The sequence below is a fragment of the Seriola lalandi genome, unplaced genomic scaffold (genome assembly GCF_002814215.2).
Source record: "Seriola lalandi dorsalis isolate HSWRI2012SDOR001 ecotype SW California unplaced genomic scaffold, Sedor1 jcf7180002054566, whole genome shotgun sequence".
Taxonomy (NCBI): Eukaryota; Metazoa; Chordata; class Actinopteri; order Carangiformes; family Carangidae; genus Seriola; species Seriola lalandi.
The window spans coordinates 923974-949211 of NW_019525119.1; the positions used below are offsets into that span (position 1 = coordinate 923974).

The following is a 25238-nucleotide window of genomic DNA, read 5'->3' on the forward strand; positions in this document are numbered from 1 at the left end:
AAAAGAAGTGAGAAATATTGAGATATTCTTGAGTTGTAGGTCTACGTCGTCACTCATTCTCTGGTCTCATGTTATACACATGACATGCATGTGATGGATTTTATCAGTAGCTTTGGATCGAAAGAATGGGAAAATGTCACATGATCGTACCATAGTTGTGACCTGTGTATCATTCAGTTTGAAATATACTGTACTGTTTGTTTAATAAAAAATGTTGCAACCATCACAAAAAAAATTCAAATCAAGATCATAGTACTAGCATTTATTGATTCATATTTATTCCAGTGAAATGTGTTGATTTCCCTCAACACGCACACAAACATTGCCACACATCATCAGCCAGTGAAAGAAATTTTAATATATTTTGTGAAATACAGCACAGTTCTAATGGCCTAGTCATCCTACCCTTGTAAAATGATAAGTCATTCACAAGAATCGTGTTAAATGAACTGCCCAAAGAAGTGAAGGATAGGAGCACTGTGTGTCATACTGCGTCCTGTAATTGTCAGAAACCAAACAGAATGTAAGGCTGTTCTTGCAAATAGGTCAAAGATGTGTTGGCAAAACTGCATATGCTTACTAAGAGCATTTTAAATTACAAACTTGATACACTAACTTTAAAAATGTAATCTGCTGTAAATGCATGACTGTTTTTTTCTGTAGTAAATTATTTGTAATTTTGAATTTTGATAATAACAAAGCATAGAAAAGGAGAGAAATACATCTGGCTATTACTATCTTCCACACTAAGTGGGAAAAACACTTCAGTGAATGTAGTGCATACATAACATTGGTGACAATGTTTACAAACCCCAGTTAAAGGCTGTAATAGGAGGACTTAGGAGTTCAGCATGTTGATTATACAGTTTACAGACAATACAGTTACTTGTATGCTAAGTGAGGACGAATGTGTCGGTACTCTGGTGTTTAACGATTAATACATTTCTTCAAAAAAAAAAAAATCCTTTCATGGGGTTTGAAATGGCCACGTATTTCAGGCAACAAGGTTCAACTGTGTAATTATACAGAATATTTCAAAATGTTGTTTTGGTGCAAAAACAGCATTGCAGTGCAATTTTAGCTTAATTTCTAACTTTGAATAGTAGTAATAATAGTGGTATGATATAGTAACTCCTTTATTTATAGAACATTTTAAAACCAGGTTTTGTAAAAAATGCTGTGGTGGGAGAAGAACAGATATAAGACGATGAGTTAATGAATACGTACAAGGAACACACCACGAAATACATAAATATATCGATTACAAGAAGCAAACATAATAAAACATGAGCGCAAAAGTAAAAAGTTGGCTGTAAGAAAAGAAAGAAACAATTTACAGGCTACTCCTTTAATAATGGCATGATTGATGACTTTTCAAGAAGTAGAGAAAATGATCATTTTAGTGTGTAACGTGAAAATCTCTCTATTGAAACTGGAATGCATAAGGTTGTAATAATACTACGGTACACTCACTGTTAACCAGTGGTTCTGCTGGTCCTGCTTTTCATTTTTGGACTGTAGCGGTCTTTCTGCTGTTCATAATAGACACTGAAGAGAACGATGCGCCATAAGAGACTGATCATAAATATGGCTCAAAGTACATTCAACTTAGTTTTAATAACACTGAACAATAAAAGGAAAAAAACAGCATGCAGTGAAGAACTGGTGTGGGTTGAAACCAATTTTCTTCTCTTTTCTATAATTTCCTGACTGACTGCAGCTGTTGTATAGCCCTGTTCTTTTTATCAGGTCTGTTTACTTGGGCTGCAAAAATAGTTTCAGTACCCTCAGTAAGCCTGAAATAGTTACTGCTACTGAAATTATTTTAAGTTATTTTAATTTTTTATGGACTTTAAGCAGTTGTACATACAGTCATTTTAGTTGCTACTTTTGTGAAATAAAATTAAAAAGGGAAGTTAGGTGGTTGCAAGGCTGCTTCACGGTAAGAGGCTGAACCCTCTGGCATGCAAAATAGTTGGATGGAAATATAGTGAATCGGAGTTTCTATGTGTGACCTGATGTCTGTCTTGGACCCTGAGGCCATACCAGTTGGGAACCACTGAACTTCACAATTTTTTGTTTGTGGTGTACATTATACTGTAGTGGTTGTACATATATAACAAATATATGAATACCCTGTTTAAAGGGTCTGTTCACCCAAATTGCACATTAATATATTTATTTTCTCACCCATCTCTAGTGGCATGTAGCCATGCAGGTAGTTTTGTATTTATTTGTCCAAGTTCTGAGATATCTGTCTCTGAGTTTTCTTGCCCTACTCCAAGGCAATGGAGGGGAATGTAATTTTGTTGAAAGTGCTCACAACACTGAAAAAATTTAACAGCAGTATGTCTTTCGGTGAACAACATCCAGGGTGCTCTGGATAATCCATAGACTTCACTGTTATAAGACAATATGTCTGCGATGTAAAGATGTAATAAAAATTCAGGATCCAGGGTAATGGGGGGGGGCACAGATTCTAGAGAAACATTTTGCTGCTAATTTTTTTCAAATAGAATATTTTATTGTTGTGTGCACCAAGGCAGAAAACCCGGAGACAAAATTTGGGGTGAATAAAATCTAAGTTAACTGCATTGCTAGTTTATTATAATTTGAGTGAACCAAGTGTATCAAATTAATCTGAAGAAAACCTAATAAAATCACAGATTAAAAAAAAAAAACAAGTGTCTATTTGCACCCGGGTGAAAATAGTTACATGGCAGCTATTCTGCTATTTAGACCTGTATGGAATGCCCAATTGCTCCTGAAGCGCCTTGTTTTTTGTGCTGTTAAAAAACGGGGTCCAGGATGGCACAAATTAAGTGGCACACTGCAATGTGCCATTTAATAAGCGCCATATGCCGGGTGGTGTTCTAAGTGTCGGCCACCATCAGGTGCTTATTAAATGTTATAGCAGAAAGGCTTTAGGAAGTCAGGCGAGGTAGTATAAAGATCCAAAAAGTCCACATAGAGAGGAAGTTGTGGTGGATGAACGGGCCAAGCATATGACTTACCCCAGGAGACCAGGGTTTGACACTTGTGTCTCACGTGTTGTTATTTACTTATTTTTAGTGCTGAAAAACTACTTGATTAGGATTAGAAAAAGAAAATGGGTTAAAATCGACCCTTTCACAACATTAAGCATGTGTTAGAAAGCCTTTCTGCCAGAACGTCTCCCATGTGACTTATTGAAGTGGTCCAGTGGAGAGCCTAAAACCTGGGTGTAAATAGCCACATTGGCTATCCACCCAGGGTGCAGATGACATTATTGGTGACGGACACCTGGGTGCTAAAAGCATCTTCCTTTAAAAAGGGGAAAATTATACAAATTTCTGCAGGTCGACTGTAGATATTTTGCATACAAAAGGTAAAAAATATAAGCTTAGTGATTTAACTGATATTGTAAACGTACATTAACTGAAAACATTGTGAAAATGTAGACATGACACAAGCCATGATCTTTCATCTAAAATTTCTACAGTGGTACCAGCCTTGTATGAGATGTGGTATGTTCACTGTATAAGTGGATAAAACATCATCAAGTGTACCAATACTGTACCCTGCACTACTGTTTCTAACAGCATGATTGAAAAGACAAAAATGAAATGCCCAACATTTGATGCCATGCAGGCTGACTACCGCCCATCACTTAGACACTTGCACCCGTTTGTAAAAGAAACACTAGACTCCTGATTGACGCTCTCTTTGACCTCCATAGGGAGCGAGTCGAAGAGGTGATCCTCCACAATCAAGCAGCTTCTGCGGAGGAGGCAGCACTGACCCAGCTGCGCCGGCAGACGATCCAGACAGTTTCCTTTCAGTTCCAGGTGCGCCAGCTGTGAGAGCTGGCCAATTTTCTCAGGAATGGAGGAGATACAGTTGTGGCCGAGGCATAAGGTCCTCAGTTTGGTGCACTTGAACAGTTGCTTGGGGACTACTTCAACTTTGTTGCCTGTAATGGCAAAATGTTGAAGGTTCTGCAGGAAGCCAACCTCCAGTGGTATTACCACGACGGAGTTATGGCTAACATCGAGGTACCTCAACTTGAGGAGGGTGAATAACGAAGAGGGTAGAGACTCAAGCTTGTTGTGTGAGAGATAGAGTGACTCAAGGTTTTTGACGTGGCTAATTGACAGTGGAATGGTGATGATCTTGTTGTGCCAAAGCTTGAGGCACGTCAGTCTCTTGAGGTGCTGAAAGCTGATGATCTCCTCAATGGTACGAATGTTGTTGGATTTTAGATCAAGCTCCTGAAGGTTGCTCAAACTGAAGATAGCATGGGGGATTCGCTCCAGCTCACAATTATGAAGCTCCAACTGCGCGAGATTCATCATTTTCTTCAAACTGTTCAGCACTAAGAGCTTTGTGCCGTCATTATGAATGACCAACTCGATCAGATGCGGGGACAGATCTGTTATGTTCGTCGGGATCTTTGTGAGGTTGCTTTTGAGATGCAGTATCTTTAAGTGTCTGAGGTCTCGGAGAGACTCAAGTCCGATCATTTTATTGTTTTCAGAGTTCAGGTTACCAACCAAGTACAATTCCCTTAAATTTTTCAACAAGTATACCCAGCTAGGAATCTCAGCGACATCTGTGAATTTGACATGAAGGCACCGGAGGTGATCGCGGAGAAAAATGAAAGCAGTCTGCTCAACTTTGGCTGGACAGTGATAGAAGTGAAGCTCCTGGAGGTTTATCATTTGTGAAATTTTAGCTGTTATCCTGGCCTCTGGGATTAATTCTAGTTTAAGGATTTCCAAATCAGTGAGATCAAACACAGCATCTGGCACTCCGGATAGCATAAAAAGATGAAGTTCCAGCTTTTCTTGAGAATTGCGCGTTACATGCTGCCGTAACTTCTCAAAGGTCCACTCGTGGTTCAGACTGATCTCCCGAAGTTTGTTTTCACTCACCTCTGAGAGAAAAACCCCAAAACGCTTAGAATACAGCTGATCATACTGATCAACCATGTGGAGGAGGAACGCAAAGTCATTCTTGACGTCGGGAATGTCACTGAAACTGCTCTCCTCTCTGACTTTTTCAAAGGAGTACTCCTTCAGTGGTCGCCGAAAAAGCCAGAACAGTGTGTATATACAGATAATGCCATAAACACATATGATAGCAATGTAACTGACGAGGAGCTTCTTTAACATGAAAGCCATGTTATGTGTGCAATGGAACTTAGCGTATCCAGTCAAATGCTTTATTTCGGGCTCACACACATGGTCAAAATCTATAGAGGCAACAAATGTCATTGTGTAGCAAAGGATCAAAATGAACTTGACTGTCTTGATGACTGTCTGAATGGCATACAGCCTGTAAATCAAGTCACTGTCTTCCACGTGGGCGCGGAATTTCCGTACTTTTTCAAACAAGGCCTTTGCTTGCTCACCGTCTTTCTTGTCCAGTATGGTCATAGAGGGAATTTCACTCACAAGCTTTTCAGCAGAAAACGTGACCCCAGATTTAGTCAGCACCGGGGCAGACTGGTTCGGACTGCCCTCCTCGCTGCTTGTGGACAGATGTTTCAGGAGGGAGGAGGCGCCGGCCAGTCTCTGCTTGTTCTCCTCCGAGTCCTCACAAGCGGTCTCAGACAGTGCTTTAGTAGTCCAAGGGGATTCGAAACATTTCCCAAGTATGGAAACAAAATGTTCTATTTTGGAGCTTGTCTTTGGGTACTTGAACCAGAAGTTGCTGCTGACCATTAATACAATAGTATGGATAAGAGCGAGGTACGGGAAGTATTTGGAATACCAAGGAAGGGCAACATGGTAGCACATCTGGTTGACAAAAACATACTGCTGAAAATCCAGCTTGGTTCTGACGCCTGTAGGCTGGGGCTGCCCAAAAGTAGCCGGCTGTGTGAAGTGAATTGTAGGTGCAATGCTGTCAGGAGGCCTTTTAGCCATTAGAGGAGCAGCTTGCTCCCCGATGGCGCTTTCTTTGTTCCAGAAACCATCAGCTGTCTCTGGTGGTTGGGGGTTCAAGAAGCCCCCAGCCCTCTCTGGAGTTTGTTCCAGAATGGGAAGACAAACCACTTGGTCTTTAGTTAACTGCATGGTTCCAGAAAATATGGCCAACATTAGCATGACAATGCCAAGATAATCCATGAAGACATCCCACCATGGTTTCAGTATTCGATAAGTCGGCTGGATGTCGTTCAGGGAGGCTACTTCTGTGAGGGTGAACATTCCTGCAACAGAGAATGCACATTAACACAATGCAATGATTGTTTTTTTGTAATTTCACCAAACTATTAAATTGTTTCCACATAATCTCTCCTAATGATAATATTGGAAAGGAAGGTTTGTGTATGTTATCTCACAAGTAGGCTTTGGCACAGGCACCTCTAAGTTACCTTTGTGGAGTAAAGTAGATTCTCTTTTGAGGTTGAATTTCCAAATGTCTGGGTCTTTCATCCTCTTATTCAACTTAAATGAGGCCAATAAAGTTATCCTACGCTGTGACCAACAGCATGTACAATTTATTTTTGTTATTTTGAGTGAATTCATATAAATAATTATATTTTAATGCAGGACAGAGCTTTTAGCTTAGCTCCCAAACAGTGATTAGACTGTTGTACTGCTACTGCTGTGCTCTCAGTGACCCAAACTAATAGTGTGTGGCAGTCCTTGCCAAATATAACGTCTCAAATATTCATGTTTACTACCAGGAATTTGCCCTTGGATGGGGGACAAAGTGGTAAACATCATATAATGATAAATATCTCCCATGTAACCTAAATTTCGAAATACAACATACAAAATACTGTTTTGTAAATGATTGTCAGCAGTGATGAAGAACATATCCAGGGTGCTGACAGAACCAAAAGAGTATATGTCTGATCATAATCCATTATTTACATCCTGCAGTGGCTTGTTCATCGTTCCAGTTTATGTACACTGACTGACAAAGAAGACAACTCAGAAAGAGAATGGCTCTGTAATGCAATGCAACACTCTTTTAATAAATAACGTTTTAACACTTGACATTTTTAAGTGACACCATACTTTGTGATGGTGTTGCATTGGATGACGTTAAACTGTAATGTAACTCTAATATTTAATGTATTCTCCAACTTTAAGCAACAAACAAACAGACAAAATACTTGAAACAGCCCAAACACAACACAAAGTGAAGCCTCAAAATACACATCAAGAGAGCTACTGAAGTGGAAGTCTCAATAAAATCTGAACAGTTTCAGTATTTTAGCATTCACAGTACATTTACTGTATTGCATTGCATTACATCATAAAGGTGTTTCTATATTCTGGTGACTTAATGTATATCAAACCCGGTAAGAGTTATATTTCCTGGCCGGATGCGATCAGTGCACATTTGATTTTGGGGTACTGAGGACTGGGAAGAATGCACTGTTTGTGTCCTCTAACAAGGCCGCGTTTCCCAGGCTCATTTGGAAGAGGCTCAGAGAGGGAAGCCTTGTCAGATTGTTATGGATTTAGAGAGAAGGCTGGCCTTGAACTGGGACACTCATGAGCACAAGAATTGTCTGTGCAGACAGTGCATGCCATGTGCAACACAAATCCTTTGTGCAGCAGACCAAATGAAGCCTGAATCATCCCTAACACTCCTGTTCTGTGCAGCATTATTTTCTACATATAATTTACTGCTAAGGATTCTACTTCCACAGAGTTGAAAATCATGTTCCCCACCACCACATGTAGTCACTATCATAATGGTTATTTGTGACATGTATTTATATCATGTAAAACTCGGCCTACATATCAAAGTGTATTCATTGTAGGTTATTTATAAAAACAAACAAACAAAAAAAACGTTAACCGTTATAATATTATATCTTTGCTGCCAGTGCCACTCAATTCTATTGTGTGTGTGAGTGTGTGTGCTGACAACATGAAGGTCACTATTGTCAATGCGGCTGCAGAGCAGGCTGAGACCGGCTGCAACAGCGAGACGCATCCACGGACACAAAAACAAGAGGTGGACCTGATGTCCGTGAAGCCTTTAAACGCAACACTAAATCAGGGCTCCGTAAAACAAATCACGACCCGTTCAGGTTACATTAAAAAAAATATTCACTACCAGTTTGACCGTTACCCTGTACCCGAGCCCATTAATTCTTCACTCCGCTATGTAGCCCGCTAACATTACTAAGCCAGAGCATTTGCGTTTATATTTGTGGACCTTCCAGCAACCTAGACGAGGACCTCCATTCAAACGCACAGATACGCACCTTCAGGTATTCTGATCCAGTTATGTCGATGACAGCGGTACCGAACAACGCCTCTTCTTACATGCCATGTTTCGCCGCGGTGATGAATCCGTCCATTCTTCGCATCAGTTCAACCGTAGGCCTGCTGGCCGGGCTGTAAGCAGCTTAGCTGACTACCCCCACCCTGCTTCAGATGGTCGGGTCCTCTGCCTCTGACTGGCGACACAGCACCAGCTGCTGGAGATGTACTCGGTTTGATATTATTCACACAATCGCATCCTCAGTGCGTCTCGTAATGGTCATCCATTGACAACAGTTATGTTGTAGGCTAGTGTGCAGGATTGTGTCGCCTGGTGTTGTTTTTTTTTTCCTTCTGAGCAACAGCTGATGATGTGCAGAATAAAGCTAATTGGAAACCTTGCACGAGTTAACAGTAAATGTGACGATGGATCCACTGAAGTTAGGGACCGTTGTAAAAGTGCAAAAAGGTGTAATTTAAAGTTATATCACATTTCTTTTGTTATTATATTAAATGATTAAAAAAAAAAAAAAATGTAGTGCAATCTCTATTTTTCAGGTAACATGCTGAACTGTTTCTGCTTTTCCCCTCAACAGCTTTGGTACTTTTAGCAGTTTCATCTTGTTATAGATGCTTCAAACCACCTATTTTGTTCTTGGTGTCTTTGCAGGCATAATAATAGACTAATCTCCTTTGCCTCATTAATCCTCATCAGTCAGCATGTGATATCCCACAACATGTCATCCACAGTGCAGTCAAATCTTTCTGATATCAAGTCACAGAAAAGATTGACCTTGAATTATTTTTCTATCAACTAAGTTACTTTAATGGTAATGCACCATTAGTCGGATTAAATAAATGGTGTCTGTCATTTTTCAGTAAAGGATTTTTTTTGTTGAAAGTAGGCATTCAGAAATTCCAACCTAAGAACTTGCATCCACAAATAAATCCAATTTTATTCATCAACAACATAAAAAATACTGTTAAAAAAAAATACATTCGTATAGGCAGCAAGAAAAACACCAGTATGACACAATCCTTTAATTTTAATGCACTTTAAAGTGTCATCTTTCTACAATACAGTATTGTTTTGACAAGGTGTCACGTGTACTTATATAAGATATACCCTTCGTTTTTTGCATGTCCCCCTGCTGTTGTCCATATTAGCTAACAGTCTCTTGAAGAAACTAAAGGATTTTATAAGGGCAACACTACAATACAGCATAAGGCTACTAGCCTAAACTTAAGTGAGGTCTTCAGTTTTGGTTTACATTCAGTTATTCAATGGTTTTTATGTGGCACTGAAAGAAAATGTGCTGTAAGGACATTTTGGAAAATATGCTTATTTGCTTTCTTACTAAGAGTTAGATGAAAAGATTGGTACCACTCCCATGTTTGTATGCTAAATATGAAGCTACACCTGGGCTAGCAGCCTGTTTGGTTAGCTAGCCTGGCTCCGTCCAATGTTTGTAAAAGAAAAAAATCTGTCAAGCAGCACCTGAAAACTCATCAATTAAGAGACACCAGGAACTCAACGCACCAGGCCAAAAATAGTCCAGCATGCAACTCCCCATAAAACACTGGTCTCCAACATGTGGTTGTGAGCTACCAGTAGCTCATGGATGCATATCATGCAATACAACTTTCCCCAGTAGAAATCTACTCCAAATGCAACTAATTCAAATACACAGACACACCCACCCCCTTCAACACAGAATAATTATTTGTCAGTTGTCAGATGAGTTACACTGTCAAGTTTGTTTGATGTGCCGTAGGCGACATACAGCAGGGATAAGCTCTTCCAGATAACAGAACAGATATAAACTAAACTTTTCCAAGAAACAGGAAATATGTTGCCATGGATTAAGTGAGTTACGCTGTGGGCTTCAACTTGACCTCTGTGTTTTGTTTTTAACCCATGTTTGTTTACATTTCAGGAAATGAAGTGTACTGAATTAGCTACTTTAAGTTCCTGTTTGTTCCTTTGGATGCACCGACAACTAACACTGGATCACCGACTCAGGAGCTTCTTTTTTCTCTGATTTCTAAGCAGTTATGGACATTTTTGTGCAGTGGTGTTATCATGTCTGTGTGCTCAGGTTTGACTGAATCATGACTCAGATTGTTGACGCAAAAATTGACACTGATGTGATGTCTTGAGTTTCGGATGTTTTTGGTACAAATTGTGAGATTTGGATATTGATATTTGTGAAATGATGTTTTGGAGATCACTGTGAGTGTTTTGATACGATATGTCAATAAATGTGACCAGTAATATCAGACATGAGGAGCTCTCAGCCCCTTTTATTTTCTCAAAGTAGCTCTCAGAGTAAAAAAAAGGTTGGAGACCCCTGGCAGAAAAACCACAACCTCTCATTTTTATATTTTGGTTCTCATATAGATTAAACAAACAATCTTCGACATGTTAATTAGTAAGTTTCAGATGTGTTAGTAGGTGTATTTTTCATATTTGGACAGAACCAGCCGAGCTGTTTCCTCCTGCTTCTGGTCTTTGTGCTAAGCTAATCACCCACTGGTTGTGACTTAATGTTTAATCTACAGATATAAGTCTTTTGATCTAAAGTGTATTAAGTATTTCCCAAAATGCCTAATTATTCCTTTTTAGAAGGACTCATGGCTGCATAAAATGTCAAAACTTAATAACAACAGAACAAACACCCCTGTAGAGCCACACTCTATGTGACAATATACAAACAAGAAAGTTTCCCCTCCCTCAAAGGAAACTGGAAAAACAACTGTTTTTTTGTTCTTTTTTAACACTAGTGTAATACTTAAATATGGTAATGAGTTAATACAAAACAAAGTCTCTGAATTGGTAGACAGAACAAACAGCAGGCACTGTGGCTACAATAAGGCATCTCACTCAGCCTTCATTTGGTCCCTGACATCTGAAGGCAGAGTTTCAAACAGTGTGTCTTCCACTATAAGGCCACTGCGCTTCAAAGCACGACAGCAACCAAGCTCTTGTGGCAGGAGCTCAAAGTGATTGCCTTTGAGCTCCAAATGTGTCAGTAGAGCTAGGTAGGAGATTTTTGGCGAGAGTATGGACAGCGAGTTCTTGCCAAGCTTTAGTGTTTTGAGCTTTTTGCAAAAGAAGAGCTCATCTGGTAGGTTTTCGATTTTGTTACACGTGACAGAGAAATACTGTAGGCTCTGAAGGACTCCAACTTCTGGAGGGATGAATCGGATGTCATTGTTGGACAGGTCCAGGTACCGCAGCTTGTTGCACAAGAACAGGTGCGAAGGCAATATCTCGATCTTGTTGTTGCTGAAGTAGAGGCGCTCAAGGCTGCCGAGCTTTTTGATATGCTCTGGGATGTACATGATGCCATTGTGCCAAAGTTTAAGGCAAATGAGTTTTCTGAGATGCTGGAAGCTGATGATCTCCTCTATTGAGCGAATGTTATTCTCTTTCAGATCAAGCTCTTGCAGATTTGTCAGGCTGAAGACTGCATGCGGGATGCGTTCCAGATCACAGCGCACTAGCTCCAGCTCAGTCAGATTGGCCATCTTTTTCAGGTTGTTGAGCATTACTAGTTTAGAGCCATCATTGTGTAAGTACAGCCGCTGCAGGTGGCTGGAAACATCCACTATCGACTGGGGTATCTTGGTCAAATTACTTTTAAGGGAGAGAGTTTTCAAACACTTCATCTCCCGCAGCGACTCGAGAACTATGTTCTTAGAGGCATCGGGGCTGAGTGATCCGGTGAGATAGAGCTCCTCCAAGTTGCGCAGGCCGTACATCCAGTGCGGAAGTTCCCTGATATCATCAAACTTCACGCGAAGCACTTTCAGGTTTTCTTTGAGGAAGGAGGTAGCTGTTGTGTGCAACTTTAAAGAGCATTGGTAAAGAGACAGCTCCTGAAGGTCCTCCAGCTGAGAAATAGAGGCAGGGATGGTGACATTGTTGATGATTTCAAGCTTGAGCGACTGCAGCTCCGTCAACTCAAAGACAGTGTCAGGTAACCCAGGGAGCATGAACAGTTGAAGTTCAAGTCTGTTGTTGGCATTAGTCTGGAGTCTCTGACGCAATTTCTCAGCAGTCCAATTGTGGTTGAGGTTGAGCTGCTTCAGTTTGTTCTCGCTGACCTCAGATAAAAAAACTGCAAATCTTTTAGAATACAGCGGGTCATACTGATCAATCATATGCAGCATGAAAGCAAAGTCATTCTTCACATCGGGGATGTCATTGATGCCTGTTTCCTGTCGCACATACTCAAAGGAGTATTCCTTCAGTGAGCGGTAAAACAGCCAGTAGGAGGTGTAGAGGCTTGTCAATCCGTAGACAGCCACTAAACACAGGTAACAGTAAGAAAGCTTAGAAAAAAGATGAGCCATAGTGTGATTACATTCAAACTCTTTATAGCCCGTCATGTCCTGGATCTCCACTTCGCAACGTACTCTGTTCCTTACTTTATTCACTAGAGAACTATTATAGACAATGATTAAGAGGAATTTGAACACCTTGAACACTGTCTGCCGAACATACATAAGGTAGAGGATGTCTCCTTCTTCCACGTGCAAACGGAACTTCTTAACCTTTTCAAAAAGAGCTTTAGCTTGCTCACCCTCTTTTTTATCAAGAACACTTGCAGATGGCTTTTCAACTACAATCTTTTCTGGGATAGACCGGAGGGACTGTGTCTTCTCCAAACTAGCTTCTCCGGGCACCACAGCGATGTTGGACCTAAAAGTACCAGTCTTTTTACTGTCTTTTTCTTCAGGATTCTCTCCGGACACCTCTGACAGAGCTCGTGTGGTCCAAGGAGAGTCAAAGCACTTGCCAAGCATGGAGATAAAATGCTCTATTTTAGAGCTCGAGCCAGGGAATTTGAACCAGAAGTTACTACACACCATGAAAACCAAGGTGTGTATGAGAACCAGATAGGGGAAATACTTGGCATACCAATGTAGAGCCTTCTCATAACACATTTGATTGATGAAACTGTACTGCTGAAGATCCAGATCAGTTTTCAGGCCTTTCATTTCGCTGGTCACAGCCGATATATTGGATTGCAGGTGTAACGTCCTCTGTTCCACTTCACTTGTGTTCTCTGAAGGCGATGACATTCTCTGAGGAAGGCATATGATCTTGTCTTGCATTACCTAAAACGAAATGTAAAAAGAACAAAAAAAATGTTAAAATTACTTAAAATATATATTCAGACACTGTGAGACAACAATCTGCATGTATTAAAGATCCCATATTTTACACTTTAGATATGTTTTATTTAAAGTCTTGATATCCATAAGAAGATATATTTGTGGTTTAAGTTCCAAAAACCATCTCAATGTTTTTTTACATCTTCTGTCTCAGGCTTCTGCCTGGAGCTCAAGCAACAACAGGTCGGTGAGCAGTGTCATTATTAAAGTGACATGTATAACACTTTTGAAGGAACACCTATAACTGCAAATACTGACATCATCCCAAAGATTATGGGCTGAGCGGGAATGTGCAGATGGGGCCAGCAGGAGAAACACCAATGCACATAAACAAACCCAGAAGCTAGAAAACTTTTCTGGCTCATGCATCCAGTGAGAAATTCTAATATGAGTGAACGGAACCTAATTTGGAGTCCAGTATCCAATACTTATAGTAGGCTACGTCTATGATATACTGAACATGCCCTTAAGTAACCGGGTTGCTCTCATTGACCAGAAAGTTGATTTCCTTGAAAACCTGAAACCTTCCTCGTGGTGTTATAACCTGCACTGCAGTGTTTTGGTGTCTGATAAGTTTTCACTTGTATTGATCTGTTACTCAAACTTTAAGTCAGAACTGTTTTCGCTCTGAAGGCCCACTTAGACAAACCTGATTTATATGGGGATTTTTCCTGGAGAAAGATGATTTATGCGCCCTGTATACATGTAATTGGTTTTATAAACAGCACATGGCAGTGACTACAGGCATGGAAAGAACGGCTGTGACAGCAGAGAAGTGGGATGAACGTTAATTGCATTTAAAACATATATTATTAAAGGACATTTGATTATTTGTTCAATTCAGTTGGACAGTAAGGGCACGTGGAGAAGAGGCCAGGCTCTGTAGTGAGAGCACTACCCGGCCTGTCCTCTCCTGACTGCAAATAAAAAGAAAAAAAAAATCAAGAAGGAGCATATTGCATCACCGCAGCGTGTAAAATAAGTAAGAATCGCTTCAAGTATTGGGGCTTGGAGAGAAATCTGTTTACTGAACTGAGTCAAAGAGTTACTGTGTGGTTTGGTAACAACACCGGCGGAGCACTAAATACAACCTGAGGCATCCCAGACCACACTCAGACCACAGCACAGCAGGTTCAGCAGAAGCCCACAGGCCATCTAAACTCAAAGTACTTCACCTAACCCCTAACACACACACTCAAATTATCAAAGCATTCAGGGACTTCTTACCTCTGCCAAGAATGTTGTGTTTTCACCCTTGTCTTGCTTGTTTGTTGGTTTGTTTGGTTGTCAGCAGGATTACACAAAAAGCCCAAATTACACTTTGGTGCGAATCCGGTCATAAGGGCGGATCCAGGAACTTTCTTATCACTTTCCTTAACATTGTTAGACTTTTGACAGTTTCTCAGGAAATAATGTTGGATCTTGAAGTAAAAGAATCAGGCATGTTTATTTTTAGTGTTTAGATCTATGACTTTGTGCAGTTCGGCACAGATCTACAGTATAAAATAATCTGGATCTGACAGACGTGTGCAGGATTGTTTGAGCTCTACTTAATACCATTCTGGTTTGCATAATGTTTCACAACATTGCTGTACCAGCATGACCTTTAATGACCCATGGTCAATCTAAATGCAACACTGCCACCTGGTGAAACCTGTACAACCTGGATCATGTGCTTGAGCATCACTTGAGCATACACCACAGCACACCACTGTATATATTATACTGCATATTAAGGCATTTTTACAAAAAATTTTTGTAGACTGTAGATGACCCTGATGTGTTTCTTTGTAAACCCTCAACCCTTTCTTTGTTTCATGTGTTTTGACTGAGAGAACTGTGCAAGAATTCCTGTGTGCTTTCAAATAAAGTCACTAGGAAGATGAAGTTGCTGAATGTATAGACCAATTTACAGTAACCACATTATTACAATGCATATGAGCCAGTCTCTGATTATGTGTGTAACCTGATCCCTCCAAGGAACCTGGTTCTCACAGTATATGTAAATGTGCTGAATATTGGCCACACGTTGGTAAACAACAAATGCCTTTGATGTTTATTTGTAACGTAAATCATGAACAGCAGCTATTTGACTCCGCAATGCTAATAACAGGAAGTCGGCACTTTAATTTAGTAGCAGCCTGAGGGGCAGATATGTTGTGCTCTCTGTTTAGCTGCTGAACAAGGTAGGTAACATGATCTGAAACTACTGCAGTATGTAAATGTGCACAAAGGACATTGGTGATGAGTACAGAATAACATTATAACTGCAGTAAGGGAATGTAGTTGTGCTGCGGCACATCACAGATTCAAATGCAAAGTCAGGTCAGCTGAAATCTCTGAAGAGCTGATCTGCAGAATTTTACAAACAACATCTCTCTCTCTCTCTCTCTCTCTCTCTCTCTCTCTCTCTCTCTAACTCTAAGTGCAGAGATTATTGTTTCAGGCCATGAAGTAGTAGTTGACAACGCTCTGACTTATAAAGTAAACCTGGCTACAAAATTAATTGCTGACCCCATTTACACACATCACATAAAGTCCAAACATTGGTATAGTGAGACTGGGAAACAATGGCTGCTCCCACACTCTATCCACTAAATATCCTGTTAACAGTTTTTTCAAAAATGTTTTGATATAAGTTCCAGGATTTACTCAGCCACACGGCCAGAAAGCATTCCCGTTGCACACAGAGGCACAAGTCAAGCTCCCGGCCACAGGAGCTTGGAATCTAGTGTTTACTAAAAGGGGCTTGGGTGGGTAAATGTTTCCACTGCTACACTCCTGATGGCCTGAATGCTTCCTTTGCTGCTTACAGTCCGGGTTGTAAAAGCAGGGACTCAGTGGTTTTGAGCCGGAGCCAATGCAGAAGGCAGAGCAGTAATGTTCCATCATAGATCCTGCTCTAGTAGTTTCAATTAGTCTAGGTTTAATGAAAAGAAATTGTAGTGCAGCTCCTTTTTTTTAATCTCATAAACATGCTGCAGTTCAAACTCATGTTACATTAGCGTGCATGAGCTGCAGTACACTTCTCCTTTACTAACAAAGACATGTTTATGGTTCTGAAGGGGAAACACGCAGCACGAGCCGTTCCAAAAACAACACGCGACTGTAGTGCACGGGCTCAAATTAGGGTCAGCACTCTTTCGACCTTGTAAAGTGATGTTCACAAATAATCCCAAAGTGTGTTGTCGTAGATCAACCTTTGTAAACGTGTAGAATAAATCTGCACGAGAAGTTTGTGCATGTGCAGAAAACATCCGTAGTTGTAGAAAAGATGTATCAGTAGATGAATGAAATGTGCAAACAAATGATATCAGTGGTGATGTCAAGTCAAGTCAATTTTTATTTGTAAAGCACCAATTCACAACATACGTTATCTCAAGGCACGTCACACAAAGACACTGTGAACAAAGAAGTTATTTTGTTCACATCTGTGGTTTTTTTAGATTTTGAAGATGGACGACGAGGTGGACTCTTCTGTGGTCCAGGTGGGTTTAATTATATTTGATGATTTATTGTGCTGTGTATCTATGAAAAACAACCCCGGCCGTGGAAGAGCCAGTGCTTGTTGTCCATCTAAAAAATCTACCACATCTTTCAGGTAAACACCTGCCCTCAGATCGGGCTCCGCTTTCTGATCGGAGAGTCAATAACCCAGTCAGATTCAGGTGTAAAGACAGAGTCGGAATTCACACTTGTAATTACAGCGTCACACACAGCTGAGATTTACATGCAGTTTTCTACTTCGTATCTGTACACAGACGTTCACAAAATACCAGTCTTCCCCAGTCTTTTTCAGTTACCTCACCACTGATATCATTTCACAGATTTTATTCAGTCTCATTTTCTTTTCACAAATACGAATCTTTTCAACAAATTTTCAACTTCTCATGCAGACTTATTTTACAGGTTTTACAAAGGCTGATCTACATCTACAAACTTTGGAATTATTTGTGAACATCACTTTACAAGCCCAGAGTCTTATTGACCCTACTTTGAGCCTGTAGTAGATCCTGTTCTCTCAAGTAGAGACATCACGGTGTTACTGACCTGAAGAGTGCATCCAAACACACCGATCATGAGCATGATTACAGACAGGTAGTCGGTGAACACATCCCACCATGGCTTCAGGACCCTGAACGCTGGCTGCTGTTCAGAGAACTGCCGGAATTCCATCACAGGAATCATGATGCCTGTGACAGAAACAAAACAAAGCAAAATTAGCCCACATGACCTTCAGTCAGTACAATGGGTAAATGATTTGGCCATGGAGGGTTGAAATATTACATTATTCATCTCAGTATAAAGGATATTCCGGTTTATAACAACTCAGAACAGTCGAGCGTTTGAACGTTCCCGCTGAGGTTGAATTGTATTCACTTGGGCAAAACCCTCCATTTGTCACCAATTGCCATCGACAGGTCACATTTTCAGCTTGTCCAATACTTTGGTTTGAACCCAAATATCTGCACAAACGAATCACATGCCAGTCAACCGTTCAATCAATCAAACGTTCAGAGGAGGTTGGGGCGGATGATGGATTGACAATTCACACAGGAAACCACCGTTCATATTCCTGTGTGAAAGCATCCTATATCCATGACCAAGCCACAACCAACAGCCAAGTGTTTATTATTGTCTCTATGACAACAAAGGTCCTCTAACCTTAAGTAAGTACTTATTTTAACACAAACCACGATCGTGTCCTCGACCCAATTGAGTAGTTTTTGTCCCTAAACCGAAACAAACCTTGACTGTTCCACCACCATACCATGACAACAAAGCTCCAGTATGTCTGCAGGTTGTATTATTGTTACCATGACGACAGAGGGTCCGGTACACCTGTGACTATGGGTTGTATCCGAGGGTAGGGACAAACGACCTAAATGGTGGTTTAGGTTCGGGGACTACACCACAAATAATGACATTCCCATGAGCCTCAGCGTAAACTATGGTGAACATAATACCTGCTAAACATCTACATGTTGGCAGTGTGACTGTGAAAAAGAAAACTCTTTAACTTTTTCATTTTGTTCCCTTTGATATCAGCCCAGTGGAAAACAGAGCCCAGTAAAATACAGAGTGTTTCCTCCCTCTCTAGCGGAGCTTCAACATTATCCACATTAGAAATGTAATCATTTAAAAGCCAGTGCCCACGTAAGACTAAATAAACTGACTCATTCTGTAAAGCTTGCGACAAGTGTTTGGACATTCACGTCATAGTTCAAGACGCGTATTTGTAAAACGGCTTCACACCTGGTGATTAATGAACACGACCGCTGACGAAAACCAGATCTCAGCCCTCTGGTGGTTTACACACAGCAAGCTCCTGAAGCAATTCATCTCTTAAAAGACCATTATTAAAAACCTGCCTTTGTTAACAGCAGCAGCATGAAATAGTGGTGTGCTCCTGATGCTGCTATCTGCTCGCATTGCGTGTGGTCACCTTCTATAAAATGCACACTACAGCTGCAAGTGTCCTGTTTCCAATACCAGTCTGGCAGTCGGTCAGCTGCAGTGTCATTTAAATGAAAAGGCCTCGGTGATGAAAATTCTGTTTAAACACTGGTGAGTTTTGTATTAAAACACACAAGAAAAACAGTCTGTGTGTCTAAAAGTCTAAGCAGGTGTACTGAATAGTCTACAAGGTGCGAGACTGTAACAGTGCCAAAGAGACAGGTGCTGGCAATAGCTGAAAACATCTACACTCAAACTTTGGTCCTTTATTAATGAGTTTAGCTGTAAGGTATTTTTGCATTGTTTACTGAAAGCCTAGGGGCTTTTAGAAAGATCTTATTTTTGATAGTTCAATTCAGTTTTTTTCACACAGAACCGTCTTGATTGATTCTCCCATCTCAGTGTCATAGCATCATGAAGGACGGAGGGCAGCCATTCAGGAGATGTTTACACTGATCTGTTGACTTTAAAGGGTCAGTTCAGCCAAACTATAAAACACATTTTTTATCTCTAAGCTCTTGTTGTATTTAGCTGTGCAGATACAACTATCCGTCTCAGTGGAATTTTGTTTATTAAAATGAAGAAATACAACGTTCATCATCTGTATTTGGAAACAATGGTGTGCGGGATCGTTCTCAGAGTTCGCTGTGAAGAAGTGTTTGAACTTGAACTGAGTATTTTCTACTTTTGTCCTACTTCATATTTCTACCCCACAAGATTTCAGAGTGTAAAATGGAGATTTGAATCTATTAAATTTATTTGACAGCTTTAGTCTCCAGTTCCTTTGAAGATTAGGATTTTACATGCTGAACATAAACTCGACGTATGTCAGGGGTTCCCAAACATCATCGTTTTTCTATCAACCGGACCAACTGCCCTCACACAGATTTCATGTAGTGCTGAACAGTGAAAGGCCTGACTGAGGACCGAGTGATAACTTTGTTCAGAATCTGTATATTTTTGTTTGGGGCAAGGCAGGGAGAGATGAGGGAAATTGCAGCATGGACTGTGCCAAGATCACAGTAATTAGCACCATAATAGGGTTGGGAACCTCTTGCAGATAAAATCGGTAGATGAGAAAATTCACTTCAACCAGCTGCAACATTAAAATGCGTTAATACATCAGTAATACAAATCCTGCATTATAACGTACTGTTTTCTGACACTCTGAAAGCAGCTATTGGCATAATGTGTACTTTCTACTTTTGATATTTGAGTTTGAGTATTTAAGTACATTTTGATGTGCGACTTCTACTGTTCTTGAATATTATTAAATTATGGTTTATTAACTTTTACTAGTGTTGATTTGAAGGGTAGGGAAAAGTTCTTTTGAGAGGTAATTTTTCAGGGCTGTGGCCTCGCCAAAAACAAACTCCCTCATCTTATTATCGTATTAAAGGGGTACTCCAGCAATTTAATGTTGAACTTCTATGGGGCGTCCTGGTAGCTCACCTGGCAGAGTGTGAGTGGAGTCCTAACTGGGACCATTGCGTCATGTCATCCCCCTCTCTCTCTCTCTCTCTCTCTCTCTCTCTCTCTGCCTTTCCTGCCTCTGTCTACAGTTTCTGTCAAAAAAAAAGCACTTCCCTAAAGAGGAGAACTCACAAGAACCAGATTACATAGAATAATAAAGAATCAAAAGGGTCAAAATATCCCGACTTTTATCAGTGCTCCAAAAACACTGGATCTTGCTTTTCACATAACGCAACTCTGTGGCGTTTTAAATGAGATCCTTCCTGCCTCCAAAACACCCACTTCTTTCGAACCACACACCTCCAGTTCATAAAGCAGGATTTCTGTTACAAGTCTCAAGCTGAAAGCTGAGTTAACTCTGAGGCCCCTTTAAGGTTAAGGTAAAAAAATAAACAAATAAATAAAAAATTAGTGAACTTTGCCTAATAAGATCAAAGCTATTTACATGGCTTGATATCGAAAGTGACGAGTGAGAAAATTAGTTAGTTGGTTTGTTTTTTTGTAATTTGGCTGTCACAATAATGGGATTCATGACAAAACTAAATAAATAGCTGAGAGAAAAGGGGAGTAAAGAGGCTTTTGGGTCAGTATCTGAAGCCCACAGTTAGTAATAGCTACTTAGGAAAAATCCTGTCTTCCACTGGATGAGTCAGCCATTGAGTTGGGCTGACCAGGCCATATCCTTGTCCCTTCCTGACAGGAAATTTGCCTGAATCCCAGATATCCAAAAACAGACATGTTTGGAACACACCCAGCCCCAGGAACACAAAAAGTCCTGTCTCGTTAAGGATATGGAAAAAAACCACCCGCATTGCAGAAGAAGAAGAAAAAAAGAAAAAAAAAAAAGGCACACTTTAGTAGACTTTACATTGAATATATAGACGCTCCAGTAAAAGTGCTAACACAGTCACAACAGCTGTGATTCATCCTGTGATCGGCACAAAGCATCAATAAGTCATCCGGTTGAGTTCGACCTTAACAACTGGGGGTAGCCTGAATGTAGGGGTGCACTGCTGCGACTGAGAGTTGATCGCTTCGGACGCGGATTTCAGCCTCGTGGACACAAACTAATACATATTCACTATAATATAAACGGCACGAGGTTAACGGTAATCCTGAGTGTAAACTAGTTTGGTGAGACGCTCCGCCGACTGCGTTTTACGCTATTGTTCTCTGTATCATAACATGTTCTCTGTTGTGTCAAGATCATTCCGATGTTTGTGATTTACCTTTCTTTTAGATGAGAGCTGGACGTGAGGATCTGAGCGGTACGGCTTCTCATGCGATGAGGTTTTGGATCATGATGTGCGCCGTCCCCCTTCTGCTCCAGTCCGCCAACCTTCCCGGATCCTCGGACAGAGCATGCAGGCATGAAGCTGCTGTCAGCCTCAGGGGCGTGGACTCCTGAAGGAGCCCAGACACACACACTTTAGGTACTATTTCTCATTTGCCTCTTCAGCCTGGTGAACCGAAGAATCAGGGAAAAGTTCAAGTTAGTGAAGGTTAGTGTATATCATACAGTGGTGGAAGAAATACTCAGATACTAGTAGTACTAGTACAACAATATCTACATATGTAAAGGTATTGTGATATTCATATATTGTGGTGTTCTAAGAGAATCAAAAATAGAAGTAATTGATCCAGTTAACATATTATTATACATGATATTATTAGATTATACCACCAGTGATGGAAAGTAACTTAGTACATTTACTCAAGTAATCCACAACTATTTAGAAGGAAATACTGCACTTTTCACTCCACATTGTTGACTGAATAACTTTACTTACTTACTTAGCATTAAAATAAAAATATATATATAATCAACAATATGATGTATTAGTAAAGGTTAAGATCAAATTAAACTTGATGTACACATTAATATGTTAATGATTATAATCAAATACAATAATATATGTTAATCTGAAATGGGACATTCAACAAAATGAATACTTTTAATTTTGTCAGCATATTTGATTTTACTTCATTAAAATTTTGAGTACAGGACTTTTCGTTATAGTTCTACCCTGCCTTATTGATATTTTTCACTCCTCAGAAAAGCTTAAAAGCCCTCCTGCAGAGGGAGCAGCAATGTTTAAGTGTTTCTTCCACCAGTGATTTTTACTATGCTGGTAGAAGAGCTTAAACTAAGCAGTATTTTACGTTGCAGCTGGTTGAGGTGGAGCTCATTTTAATTTATATACTATTATGTACGACTGGAAATACTGATGTAAAGCACAGATACAGTAACTCAAACTTGCATTTAATTACAGTCGGCCACTTGTGTACTGCTTCTGTAGCTATAGCTGGGCCATCAGGGAGGTCATGAGATGATTATTGGGGGAAGGACAGAAGTAAAAACAAATTAGGATTCTGAAATTCATTTTCAGGCTTTTCTTTAGTCTTTGCCTTTTAATGGCTCCTCCACTTTCCCCCAGCTGCTCCCTCTGCAGGAGGGCTTTTAAGCTTTTCTGAGCACTGTCTGCTTTTACAGCTGTTTGGCACAATCACACTATAATGACTTAACAGCTAGTACAAACACTGCCATTTGAAGGTTTCATCTACATGCTGCTACACAGAAAGAAAGTGTAGAGTTACTGTATTGTATTTCTGATGTAAAATGTTTAAATGGAATAGGAAAATTGTTCTTTCCTTCCTTCTTTATCCTTCTATTAGGAGAGAGGGTGAACAGTGAATTCAGTACACACTTGCAAAATATTGCAATATGCATATGTATGCTTCAGTTGGAGGCATACACCCAGGTGTCAGTTTATTAGTTATAATTAGCACATAACTAGTGCAGTCTAATAAAACAGCTCTGCAGTAATTCTACCGTCATGAAAATGTAAACTTTCACAGAGGTCTTGATTAAGCTTCATGTTCATGTTACAGCTGCAGTTGGTTCTGTCGAATGGATGAGTTTATATCAGCGATATGTTTTGATTGCATATTTCTCACACTTGAACCTATAGCAACCATTGTTTTGCACTTGTTTCCCTTTTAACACAGAAGTTAGATGGAGATGTTAAAGTGAAAAGCCTCCATTGACAGCATTTATTTACACTTTGAGAAAACAAACGACAAACAAATAAGAATTGACGTATTGCAATTTTTTTGTTCATTGTTAATATGTCGGCTAAGCTAACGTTAACTACGAAATCAGCACACAGCAAACATTCATGTTGCAGACTGAAGGAATGAAAGCAGGGTGCTGGATTTTAAACACTGTGATGCTGATGAAACTTATGCATTGTAAAAAACAAAAAACACGTCATACCCACCCAACCTGTAAAGAGATTTACAGAGATTTCCATTTACTTTTTACATCACTTTACAGTCACTGGAACAGTCAACTCATCTCTTACAGTTGGTAATAGTAAGGAATATGTCATAATGCACAATATATACTAAATAAGTGAAAGGTTACAAGATCCATATGAAATCTGGTTTCCATATCACTTCAGTGATTCAGCAACAACAAAAATTCAGTTCAATTTATTTGCAGTATGAAATTTGTGTTGAATAACGCTCTTCCTCAAACAATCAAGGTTTAAATTCTATTCAATTCATTGGTTAAACCCATGCTTTTACCATACAAGTGAGTCATCTTCCTCATCAATTCGGATCTCTGATAAACTCTAAACCCCCGACGCTGTAACTCTGGTACCGGGTAGTTGATTTCTTGCAAAACAAGATGTAAGACGACGAGGGTTCCTGGAGACCGGCGTGATGAATTTTACTTACTGACCGCGGACTGCACAATGAGCCAGGGGTGCTTCACTGACGCCATTGTGGTTTTGGTCGTCTGTATTTAAATCCGAAATGGCGCCAACACCGCCCAATCACTGCAAGAGGGCAATGTATATATAGCGTAGCTCGTGCTCTTGTTTGGTTTCTTCCATTCCCTTCCCTTCCCTTCCTCCTCAAATGTCTGTTACAGGTCCTCATTTGTTTGTTTGTTTCCCGCCATGGTTGTATTATTTCAACCCAAAATGTCTTATAATAGGCCTACATCCACATGTTCCCCACATCGATGGTTCCGCAGTTTATTTTTCTAATGCTGTTATTGATGTAACTCGACTGACACTGGGCTGAGAAATCCAGTGTTGTGACGACTTTCACCGCTTTGTCTCATGGACACACAGGAAAGGAAAGAGTGGACCTGCATACTGTACATGAAGTCCAGCTGGCAGTGACACAAAAACCATGAAGGAAGGTTCAAAGTTCATAGGCTACAGCGGGAAATGAAGGTTATAGTCCAACAGCAGCTGTGCACAAAGTTAAAGACACTAATAAATAATAACATTCATGAACATACAGTTCATTCATTTGAAATCAATTTTGACTAAATAAAAGGATTAAATGTCTCATGTTATTCCCATGACCAAGGGCAGTTAAGTCTGTTTTATCTGTCTTGAAGCCAGAAATCACTGAATCCTCAAATCCTACAACACAAGGGCAATGACTTTGTTCTGTCAACAGTTGTGTAATCCATTAAAATATCGATTAAATGTCACATGTGACAAATGAAAATGTTGAATGCACTTTTTAATTGAACCCCCCACATTAACAGCTAATGAGTGCAAATGATGAACTAATACAGTAGAAAAACAGACTCTGGAAGAAGAAACTTGCCAATGTCATATTCTAAAAAAGCCAACAGCTTGTTTTCATCAGTCAGGCTACTAAAGTTATATAGCTGAAATTACTTTGAGCCACTGGGAGAAACACATTACCTCACTAACCCCATAATCTACAGTAGCTGTGTAGTGTACCTCCTAACAGGTCTCATCCAGATTTTAAATTGGACAGAAGGTTTGAGATATGAAACAATCATTTTGGTGTAAGAAATGACACAAACATTTTATGGCCTCACAGCGTTAGAGCCCCATTCGTTGTTATAGGGCAAAC

At 40.0% G+C, this 25238-nt stretch overlaps 2 protein-coding genes and 1 long non-coding RNA gene across 3 annotated transcripts; 1 reads left to right on the forward strand and 2 right to left on the reverse strand.

Annotated features, from left to right (window-relative positions):
- Positions 1 to 247: 247 nt before the first annotated feature.
- lrrc8db (leucine rich repeat containing 8 VRAC subunit Db) lies at positions 248 to 8439 on the reverse strand. The gene is made up of 2 exons (XM_023416545.2): positions 8216 to 8439; positions 248 to 6193 (listed from the first exon to the last, which is right to left on the reverse strand). The coding sequence occupies exon 2, from the start codon at positions 6189 to 6191 to the stop codon at positions 3636 to 3638; it is 2556 nt and encodes an 851-aa protein (XP_023272313.1). The 5' UTR covers positions 6192 to 6193; positions 8216 to 8439; the 3' UTR covers positions 248 to 3635.
- A 705-nt stretch (positions 8440 to 9144) lies between these two features.
- lrrc8c (leucine rich repeat containing 8 VRAC subunit C) lies at positions 9145 to 21682 on the reverse strand. Its single transcript, XM_023416480.2, has 3 exons — positions 21557 to 21682; positions 17448 to 17590; positions 9145 to 13340 (listed from the first exon to the last, which is right to left on the reverse strand). The coding sequence occupies exons 2-3, from the start codon at positions 17583 to 17585 to the stop codon at positions 11094 to 11096; spliced, it is 2385 nt and encodes a 794-aa protein (XP_023272248.1). The 5' UTR covers positions 17586 to 17590; positions 21557 to 21682; the 3' UTR covers positions 9145 to 11093.
- On the forward strand, positions 21094 to 24860 carry LOC147818543 (uncharacterized). Its single transcript, XR_015437885.1, has 2 exons — positions 21094 to 21461; positions 21568 to 24860. It is a non-coding gene; the product is annotated as an uncharacterized LOC147818543 (long non-coding RNA).
- Positions 24861 to 25238: the final 378 nt, after the last annotated feature.

Bases quoted from the DNA above. Each gene is read 5' to 3' on its own strand.
- lrrc8c (XM_023416480.2), bottom strand. From the start codon at position 17,585: ATGATTCCTGTGATGGAATTCCGGCAGTTCTCTGAACAGCAGCCAGCG. The intron at 13,341-17,447 runs GTCAGTAACACC...ATTTCGTTTTAG, and splicing joins TGTTTGGATGCACTCTTCAG to GTAATGCAAGACAAGATCAT.
- lrrc8db (XM_023416545.2), bottom strand. From the start codon at position 6,191: ATGTTCACCCTCACAGAAGTAGCCTCCCTGAACGACATCCAGCCGACT.